General features: G+C 42.0%; 1 protein-coding gene across 1 annotated transcript; it reads right to left on the reverse strand.

Moving 5' to 3' along the window:
• Positions 1-321: 321 nt before the first annotated feature.
• Positions 322-10,071, reverse strand: si:dkeyp-92c9.2 (uncharacterized protein LOC571482 homolog). Its single transcript, XM_058047620.1, has 2 exons — positions 9,663-10,071; positions 322-6,887 (listed from the first exon to the last, which is right to left on the reverse strand). The coding sequence occupies exon 2, from the start codon at positions 6,765-6,767 to the stop codon at positions 5,778-5,780; it is 990 nt and encodes a 329-aa protein (XP_057903603.1). The 5' UTR covers positions 6,768-6,887; positions 9,663-10,071; the 3' UTR covers positions 322-5,777.
• Between the last annotated feature and the right edge of the window lie 1,198 nt (positions 10,072-11,269).

Below are 11,269 nucleotides of genomic sequence, written 5' to 3' on the forward strand. Positions count from 1 at the left end.
CAGACTCAATTCTCAAAGCGTATAAAACTCGTATATCACTCTGGGCGCTTGCACAGTTCCCTCATGTTTATTAGAAGCACGCATTTCCATGCCACAGTCGGCGCAGGCAACACTTCCCACCTGTGTTTGCAGCACAGGGGGATGATGACAGCCCCTCCTCACAGGAAGCCAAAGGCCATCTGCACGGCGGGCTATTGTGAGATGTGGGGCATCAAGTTTTTTTTTTTTTTTTTTATGTCCGACAAGAATCCACCGGCAACCTTAAATTGGCTGGATTGGAGGCAGAAATGTGCACCACAAAAAAACCAAAAACAACAAATGAACAGTTCATCTCAATACTTTATTAAATAATCATCACTTATTTTTTATATATATGTACTTTGTCGTAACATTTGCTCCCGGCACTCACACAGTGCTACCATAAATGAAGCTGAGAAATATGAATAAGAAGTTTAAACCCCAATTTGTGTGTGTGTGTGTGTGTGTGTGCAGGCTAACTGGAGCAGCCTGCGACAAACACCGCAAACACAATGGCCGCCTTTGTGTCCCGATCTGGTGCATTAATAAAGAAAGCTATTGATAGCCTTTAACTTGATCAATTTGATAATAATATGCATGACTTTAAAGGGGTCATGGGGTGATTTTTGGAAAGAAAAAAAAAACGCTCACATGCTTGCATTGAATCTTCTTTCTCAGCAGTTTTAAATAAACAATGTTTTCATTACGTATAAAAAGCCAACAGAACAAGAGCAAGTAGAAAAAAGACAAAAAAAAAATACAGTACATGTCTAAACTACCAGCCAACATGCGTTCTACTACACAACAACAGTATTTCTTATTTTTTTTCTCCCTAGATACTTTGTTTTTTGGAACACTCCAGTATATTTACATTGGTGTCCGTCAAATATCACGCCAACCATAGCACAACTCACAGAGCTGCGGTGATATTAATATTATACATTTGACTTCATAACAAACCGCACAGTTATTATTATTATTATTATTGATTTTACCATAGCATGTGTTCATCTGTAGTGGAAACAGGCACAATTCATATGAAGGAATATTTCATCAATTACAAGTAGTGGCCATTTTTTGTAGGGTGAGGAGCTCAGTCATCCGGGAGGGGCTCAGAGTAGAGCGAGAGGAGTCAGTTGAGGTGGCTCGGGCATCTAGTCCGGATGCCTCCCGGACGCCTCCCTGGTGAGGTGTTCTTCTGGGCATGCCCAGCCGGGAAAAGGCCCCCGGGGCAGACCTAGAGGTCACGCTGGAGGGATTATGTCTCACAGCTGGCTTTGGGAACGCCTTGGTGTCCTCCCGGTGGAGCTGGAGGAGGTGGCCGGGGGCCGGGAAGTCTGGGCTGAACCTACTAAGACTGCTGCCCGTGCGACCCGGACCCGGATGGATGGATGGGGCCATTTTTGTTAAGGTTAAATAAGCCCGCATTTCATATCCAAAATTATTCTGCCTTATTCAAGGTCACGTTTAAATGAACCCAACAAAGTCCTCATGATGTACCATCACGTGTTTTCTGTCCCTCAGGTAGATCTTGGCGGGTTTTGATTGGATGAAGTGAATTAGTGCTCCAGCTGAGATGGCGTTTAATTAGCTTGGAAGCTAATTGGAGGAACCGACTGCATCGCCGGTGCTGATTGGACAGAGGTACTTAAAGAGGGGACAGTTGCCTTTTTTTTTTGTTACATTTCATGCTGTACTTGACTCAAATGTTATAATTCATGAAGTCACAAGTAAATATCATGAGGGCACTCGTTCTCTGATTTAATTATGTTACTTTCTTCTCTGTGGGTAAAAACAAATATGACGACTCGCATGTCAACAACTTTGCCCTTTCTGTGTTCTGACAATGGCTGGCGGGGTCGGGGGTGTCGAATCTAATGAACAGCTGAGTGGGGATGGAGCAGGAAGGAAGGAAGGAGGGAGTGAGGCGAGACACAAGTGTCCTTGTCAAAGATGTGCAAGAGAGTGGGGGTGCACGGGGCAACAATAAGCCCAAAATGGCTGCCATTTGAAGGCAAAGAGAAGGAGTCTCTCTCTCTCTCGCTCTCTCTGTATGAATCACGCTGTCACTCGTCTCTGGTTGACTGTCGTGACTCATGTGAGGTCCCTCAGGCGTACGCGCCAAGCCAGGACCCGCTATAGGCAGCTTTGGGCCTCTGTGGCCTTCGCTTTGTTAAGAGGAGGATTTGACGGCTGAGCCGAAGGTCAAAAACTGCTACACCAGTGTAACACAAAAATCTCAGAATTGCATCCCCGCTCAATCCCTCCCTCATCTTGTCATCCGTCTCTCTATCTGATTGGGCAGGAGGATTAGTGCTGGATTACCCATTGAGGCGATGTGCGCCATAGCGTTTGTTTTTGTGTGTTAAGGTCAAATCGTGTATCTCGTCATATGACTTTGGGGGAGAGGACGTGGTGGAACAGCATCACTATGTGAAAGGGACATAGAGTACTACTGTTCAAAGTATTGGGTCAAAACCGCTTTAAACACGTGCTGTGTGTGGGGCAGAAGGGGGCGCATTCATGGCAAATGCACAAATTACGTGTGCCATAAGAGAATAAAATGTCAAAATTCACCTACTCACATGTCAGTTTGGGGTGGTGTAATGGTACAGCTGCTACCTTTAATGTCTTAATTTGATATTTTGCAGTGCAAAAAATTTCATGTGTTACATGTATTATTGCAAAACATGCATCTAACAAAATTCAGGTTCAAGTCTGCGTCAGGGTCCAATTTGACCAATGGCGGCCTTGCAATCAAGCATCGCATTCCATGCATTTTTTTGCATTATATTGTCACATGGCAAGAACAAAAAAAATCAAGTGAATTTAGTGAGAATCCAAAATAAAGATGTATCAGAATTTTACTCACTATAGCATTAATGGTAGTGTCCATACCCTGAATTATAATGGCACAGTCCACCTCAGTGAGTCAGGATTGCAACAATACTAACTTTTGTACACTGTACACTTTTCTTTATAATTAATTTAAAATGTGTAATTATGTAATCATATGTATATACTTAATTATACTTAACTGTGTAATACTTGCTTTTATAGTCAGTATAGTTACTCCAGACCCCATTCACTGTGCAATATCTGATCAACCTCCATGTGCAATATTAAGGGCTCTAAATGCAATATACTAAGTTCAATGTGAAGTATTTCCATAATGCCTCATATTAACTCACTAGCAAGATCTCAGTGTATAGACTGGTCATATATCTCATCTAGTTTCATATTATCTACATACTGTATTGTATATAACTCTGGGAAAAACTGTTGATTTTGTTAATATTGTTTATATTTCTATATTGTGTATTTTGTACTGCTTAACTGATTCTGTACTCTTGCTGCTGTGCAATGCAAATTTCCCCACTAAGGGACGAATAAAGGCATATCTTATCTTATCTTAATTATAATAATATATATTATCATCTTTTAAAAAATATATTTTATGACATATTGGTAATTTTTTTTAGGAGCTTGGGCACACTGAAGCTGACATTTGGGATTAAAGTCAGTAGAGCACAGTTGCCAATGGTTCATCCTAAGGACGAATTTAACAAGCGACTAATGAACTCGCTGTCCTCTTGAGCCTCGAGATGACACATGAGAACGTCCGGCACACTCGTGAGAAAAACGGAGGCCAAATTCTGCACTAACTGATCTCTCATTGGACCTTGAGCGGTGCACGTGTGTCACACTTTTTAATTCAGCGTCGAGCCGCACATGACAAGGCATTTAAATGCCTGCTGTCCAGCATGGCCTGGATTAGCGGGGCCGACTCTGCAGGGGTTGCCGAGTGGACAAGAAGGGGTGGTTATGAAGTAGAAGGGGGCGGGGCTGTAGTAATCTGGTAATCTAATTAATACCCGAGCTGTGTGGCGGTCTGTCGACAAGAGACAGGGGAAACACAGGACGGCCTAAACAGCTGATGACCCTGGCGGTTGTCCACATCACAACAGGTTTTTCCGCTCGCATACTAAATCAGGCTTCACCGTAAAACGACACAGAAAAAGCTCAGTGGGTGAAGTAAAAATAGGCAACTGTCCCCCTCCGGATAGATGACCCACAAAAGGCTTTAGACTAAACACAAGCAGTTTGTTACACAGCAGGACCTGCATGGTACCGACATGCAGCTGCTCCCATCAATCCGGGTCCGTTTTCTCCGCCCCGACTGATCGGGATGTCTCCATTGTCCGGGAAAATCTAACTAATGCGGATTAAACTGTCTGTAGCACATTTTATTATTAAATCTGATGAAAATGTCAATCCAATCTGCTTGAATGTTTTAGGGATATACGACCACTGGACATCCATAATGATGGTGCTTCTTGGCAAGAGAGAAAGAGCGGTGAGGATGGCGTCCTGAGCGGTCTGAGCCGTGCACGCTGATTTATCACATTCAAAGAGGTGCATGAGGATGCTGAGGGGGGGTGCCTGCATGTGTTGATGCGGAGAGGCAGCTGAGACAACTGCAGGCAGACGCATGCCGTGCGATGTTTGATGGGCCGAGTGGAACAAATGGCTCCGAAAACTTCAAGTAAACGCAGGGCGGATTTTTGCAGGTAAACAACACAAATGGGAGTCCAATTATGAGCTTCCCTAAGGAGGTTTCATGGCTGTTTGTTGTTGGGGGGGTGGGGGGGGGGGGTGTTTACATTTTGCTACATATCTCCTGAAGAGTTGCAAAGTCCAATCCAGTGTGAGGATTTCATTCATTCATTCATTTTCTACCGCTTTTCCTCACAAGGGTCGCGGGGGTGCTGGAGCCTATCCCAGCTGTCTTCGGGCGTGAGGCGGGGTACACCCTGGACTGGTCGCCAGCCAATCACAGGGCACATATAGACAAAGACAGCTGGGATAGGCTCCAGCACCCGCCGCGACCCTTTTGAGGATAAGCATTAAAAAATGAATGAATGAGTGATTGTTGAAAATAAGAGAAATAATGGCCAAAAATGCCATAATATATAGTTTCTTGTTTTATTATTCATTCATTCATTCATTTATTTTCTACTGCTCACGAGGGTCGCGGGGGGTGCTGGAGCCTATCCCAGCTGTCTTCGGGCGTGAGGCGGGGTACACCCTGGACTGGTGGCCAGCCAATCACAGGGCACATATAGACAAACAACCATTCACACTCACATTCATACCTATGGACAATTTGGAGTCGCCAATTAACCTAGCATGTTTTTGGAATGTGGGAGGAAACCGGAGTACCCGGAGAAAACCCACGCATGCACGGGGAGAACATGCAAACTCCACACAGAGATGGCCAAGGGTGGAATTGAACCCTCTCTGATTTTATCTCCAAGGCCTCTAACATGTAATGTCCCTCTGATGTACTTGTTCCTGATCCTATCCATCACGGTCACTCCCAAGCATATTATTTGAAATATATTATGAAAAAATATAACTTAAAGGAAATATATATATCCAGTAATAGTCAATTGTGATTACTTCAGGATACATCAAGTGGCGTCTTTTATTCCGATGGCCGAGGGTGGAATTGAACCCTGGTCTCCTAGCTGTGAGGTCTGCACGCTAACCACTGGACCGCCGTGTGAGGATTTCAAATTTTCCAATTCTCAAAATGACAATAGTTAATGAGGAACTAATTTACATAACCACTACTCATTAGTTTCTCATTAATTCCTCAGTAACTACTCTAAATGTATGTGCCTTAGTCAAATTATGTGCATGAGCATTAAAAAAAAATGCCTGCTGAGGATGAGAAAGTGCACCCGAAACTCCTCTCACCGATCCAGAACCCGACTATAGTCTTGAGGAACACAGCTCCCTTCACTTTTAAGTTCGGCAAACACCTGCGTAAAAAAGTGAGGGTCTGCGTTGATACGCAGCATTTTGGAACTGGTAGCGTTGATGATGGCGAGACAGCGATCCCAGAAGGCTTCCTTACCGGCCTCGACCAGGAAGGGCTTTAACGGATAGGAGATTTCATTTCCCATATAAGAGTAGGACAGGTAGAGACAGGTGAGCAAGATGGCCTGAAGCTCGTGTTCCGATGCCACCAAGTCGCCGTCCACAACGTCTCGACACAGCATATAGACGAAGACCACGTTAGCAGGCGTGACGAAAGCCTGGTCTTGCCAGCCCTGCAGTAGAAGTGAGCGATCCACGGCCCGCAGCCAGAGAACCGGATCAGCCGGGGACAGATGCTTGAGGCGGTAGCAGCGACAACACAAGAACTCCCCCAAGCATCGGAGAAGCTCGCTGGTGGACGCTTGCACGATGACGCGTTTAGGGGATGTGGTCAGCGGGGCCTGGGGAACTTTTTTCACCGAGGAAAGCTGCTGGGGTTTCATGTAGCCGTATCCGTGACCCATACCCAGTCCAAGACCGTATCCCAGCCCAAGCCCCAGTCCTGCTGAGACCTCGTAAGTGGACAAATTGGCACATGACAAAGACTTCCTCACGTTCTCACGGTTGAGGTGCAGCACCGGGTCCTTTTGGTAAATGTTTATGTTGTTATTATTGAGAGGGTCGCCGAGGGCAACTGGAACATTGGAACCTTTTTTGGCATTCCCTTTCTTCTTGGTGGACGCCACCAGTCGCTTCCACGTGAGCACGGGGAGGAAGATGGACTGGCCTCGCTTTAGTCCGCGCTCTTTTTGACTGTTCAGAGAGCGGCTGCTGAGGCTCGGGTAGTGGCTCAGTGAGCCGGGGCGGTTGTCATAGTAGCCTGACTTCCGTGAGCCGGGTGACAGTGACAGTACAGTACCCATGATGCACCAGGGATGATAATGATGATAATGATGATGCAAGCTCTCTCTCTCACGTGTCTTCTACTGCTTCATATGCAAAGAGCGTGATCTTTCAGAAGACAAGACAAATACGACTGTGCTCTGCAACAGAAGAAAAAAAACCCCACATGGAATCAAAATGTGATGCAACTTTTTACCATTTTTAACATGCATGAAAGACATTCAAAGCATTCATTCATTCATTCATTCATTTTCTACCACTTTTCCTCACGGGGGTGCTGGAGCCTATCCCAGTTCCTGATCCTATCCATCACGGTCACTCCCAAGCATTCATTCATTCATTCATTTTCTACCGCTTTTACTCACGAGGGTCACGGGGGGTGCTGGAGCCTATCCCAGCTGTCTTTGGGCGAGAGGCGGGGTACACCCTGGACTGGTCGCCAGCCAATCACAGGGCACATATAGACAAACAACCATTCACACTCACATTCATACCTATGGACAATTTGGAGTCGCTAATTAACCTAGCATGTTTTTTGGAATGTGGGAGGAAACCGGAGTACCCGGAGAAAACCCACGCATGCACGGGGAGAACATGCAAACTCCACACAGAGATGGCCGAGGGTGGAATTGAACCCTCTCTGATTTTATCTCCAAGGCCTCTAACATGTAATGTCCCTCTGATGTACTTGTTCCTGATCCTATCCATCACGGTCACTCCCAAGCATTCATTCATTTTCTACCGCTTTTACTCACGAGGGTCACGGGGGTGCTGGAGCCTATCCCAGCTGTCTTTGGGCGAGAGGCGGGGTACACCCTGGACTGGTCGCCAGCCAATCACAGGGCACACATAGACAAACAACCATTCACACTCACATTCATACCTATGGACAATTTGGAGTCGCCAATTAACCTAGCATGTTTTTTGGAATGTGGGAGGAAACCGGAGTATGCACGGGGGAGAACATGCAAACTCCACACAGAGATGGCCGAGGGTGGAATTGAACCCTCTCTGATTTTATCTCCAAGGCCTCTAACATGTAATGTCCCTCTGATGTACTTGTTCCTGATCCTATCCATCACGGTCACTCCCAAGCATATTATTTGAAATATATTATGAAAAAATATAACTTAAAGGAAATATACGTATATATACAGTAATAGTCAATTGTGATTACTTCAGGATACATCAAGTGGCGTCTTTTATTCCCTTAATCAAGATGATGCCATTTTGAGTATTTGTCCACTTTCTTGATGTCTTTGACAACAAGTACTTTGCCCCCCTCCCATTTTCCATTTAACTTAATACAAATCTTTACATTGGGCGCATTGAGTGTCTTGACTTTTCCACCGCAAGTTGCGTGCTTTCTTGCTGATTCTGGCTGAGCGGTTAGCATGTAGGCCACACATTCAGGGGATCGGGAAGACCTGGGTTCGACTCTAAATTGTCCATAGGTATGAATGAATGTGAGTGTGAATGATTGTTTGTTTATATGTGACTGGCGACCAGTCCAGGGTGTGTATGCTTGAAGCCAGCTGGCATAGGCTCCAGCATACCCACTCCCCTAATGAAATTAATCGCTATAGAAAATGCATGGATGGATGTAACTATTCTTCAGTGAATCTGCATTATCTTTATAATAATATACACTAAATGTACTCGACAATGAGTACAATGTAACTACATAGGATACTGGAGTAGAGTGTTGACAATACATGCTAAACTACAACACCAACAGTATATTATATGCCAGACTGTACTACAGCAGTATACATAAGTGCTCGCCACTCATTCAATATTAGCCCGTGTTGTCAAAATAAAATAAATTAATTAGGAACTAAATGTAATATTAAATATTACACTCCACATTTATATTTTCGCCAATAACAGAATGCTAAGACATGGATATTTTGTTCAGATATTTTAAAATATATTGACCTACATTACATTTTATATCAACTTTAATGTACAAAATGTATTAAGCATCCTTCAGGCTTTAAGCGTAAGTGGAAAAGGTTGCACTAGTGTGCCTATATGTGTGAATAGCATACACAATGTAGTACAGTATATTTACATTCAGGTTTATTTTTATTCAACATTTTACCGTTTATACACATGTTTTAGCTGTGTATAAGCGAATGAATGTTGTATTTTCATGTATCTTTTACTCTGTTTACTTGGTTTTATTCAACTCCATTTCTTGTAAAGCATCTTTGAGTATTTTTGAGTATCGTTGAGAAAAGCGCTATACAAATAAAATGTTATAATAATAATAATAATAATACATTTTATTTGTATAAATTATTATTATTATTATCATATATTACAATATAATAATAATACATTTTATTTGTATAAAATATTATTATTATTATTAAATAAAATGTAAAAATACTACTACTAATAATACTTTTTTTGTATAAAATATTATTATTATATATTATTATAATAATATAATAATAATACATTTTATTTGTATAAAATATTATTATTACATATTATTATAATAATATAATAATAATACATTTTTATGTGTATAAAATATTATTATTATTAAATAAAATGTTATAATAATAATAATACAATTTATTTGTATAAAATATTGTATTATAGTATTAATATTGTATATATATATATATTATTAGAAATATTAGAAATAAAATGTTATTATAATAATAATAATACATTTTATTTCTATAAATTATTATTATTATAACATTTTATTTGTAAAGAGTTTTCTGCAAATATATTTTGTTAATATATTTCTCTCATTGTATTATATGTATCTATATAAAAACCTTATAGAATTTCAATAGGTTTTAATGACTGAATCTATCCTAAGGAGAAATGCTATTTCTAAAAGTTGTGTGCAACTTGCAAAAACAACAAAATAGGTTTCATTGAAAGACGCTCACCTGAGTGTACCAGCTGTTCCCTTCAAGACCGTTATGTCGCAGTCCGCACTGAAACCACTGGCGCAGTAAGTGCACTCTTTCCGTACCCCAGTTTGCGGTGAAAAGAGCGGAACGTCACTCTCGGAGAATCTTTGAGACACTTTCCAAACAGAATCTAGTCCACGGCCATGCAGACAGGCAGGTGTTCCCCTGTGTCCTCTCTGCGCTTCACAGCCACAGCAGAAAGATACGAGAAAAAACTGCAATTAAACGCCACACCGTATGCGCCTCCATGCCTGAAGATGCAAACTTATATCCATCTTTTCAGCGAAGAAGAGCTTCCTTCCCCGCTGATCTAGTCTTGCTGAGTGTGTGGAGACTGTGAGTCCCTCTCTATCCGAGGACCGGCGTGGGTCCTGGCAGCCCGACTTCAGAGCGAGCTCTCAGACATCCTTGGAGCCAGTGGGCTCGCAGAGCGGCTCACAGCCACGCCCACCAAAGCCAGACCCCGCCCACAAACAGTCTAAACCCTGAACCAAAAAAGAAAGCCTAATTAATATAAATCAGCACCAATAAGCCACGAATAATAATCAGTGAATGAAATATATTGTTATAACTCTTTTGTGGTTGCTGTATTGTTCTTGCATGTAGTGAAAGTGACGCTAATACCTCATTTATTATTATAATTTATAATAACAATATTCACATTTATTGTAATATTATTAATATTATTAAAATGTATTATAATAATCATTTTTAAGAATATGAATAAACAGAATATTTCATAGTTACAGCATATAATAAGATTTTAACCATTATTAGAGCCCTCTATCCATGAAGTAACACCCCTATAGTCACTTTGACACTGTTATTACCCAATGTAGTAGACATAATAAGTGAAAATAAGCCATTCAAGACATAAATAAGACTCGTTCTTATGTTCTCATGTAGGCTGCCTGTTCCAAAAAAAAAATTCCATAATTTTCCGTAGTTCAATATTCCTCCCTTTTGAATAATGAATGAATGATTTCAATGTCGCCCCCTATTGGTGGATAATTTGACATTTTACATTACACGGTCTACATCTTTTGTGCATGGCGACAGAACTTGGGTCATCGAGTGGTCGTCCCGCAACCTGGTGGTTGCTGGTTCGATTCTCAGTCTGTGAAGAAAATGTCAGCATTGTTATTATTATTATTATCAGAGTGGTCATCATCGGTGAAGTAATTCTGGCATAGTGTAGCTACAAGCAAATAAGGCAGTTGTAAATACACAAATACTCCCCCCCCCCGTGTGTGTCAGGTAATATTATGTAAGCATCATCCTATAAGCCCATCTTTTGCGTTGTAGGTCATCTCGCTGTATGAACCGTCAGGTGGAAGAGGATCATCACGGACATGAGCCTCCTGTCAGCCTTTCATAATGCGTATTCATATTGTGTCTTGTATAGATGAATAACATTACAGCATGGAACTAGAAGAGTTGCATGGCATGAGAAGAGGGCGATTAAAGCGTGCATCTTGTTTTCCCAGAGGTGCGGGGCTTGTAGGAAGCTAAAGAAAAAACACAGCAATCAAAGTGTGATAGGGTGGAGGAGATAAGGAGAGTACGTGGGCAGCCCCAAAAAA

This window comes from Doryrhamphus excisus, chromosome 14 (genome assembly GCF_030265055.1).
Source record: "Doryrhamphus excisus isolate RoL2022-K1 chromosome 14, RoL_Dexc_1.0, whole genome shotgun sequence".
NCBI lineage: Eukaryota > Metazoa > Chordata > Actinopteri > Syngnathiformes > Syngnathidae > Doryrhamphus > Doryrhamphus excisus.

Excerpts from the sequence above, each read along its gene's own strand:
- si:dkeyp-92c9.2 (XM_058047620.1), bottom strand. The coding sequence starts at position 6,767 with ATGGGTACTGTACTGTCACTGTCACCCGGCTCACGGAAGTCAGGCTAC.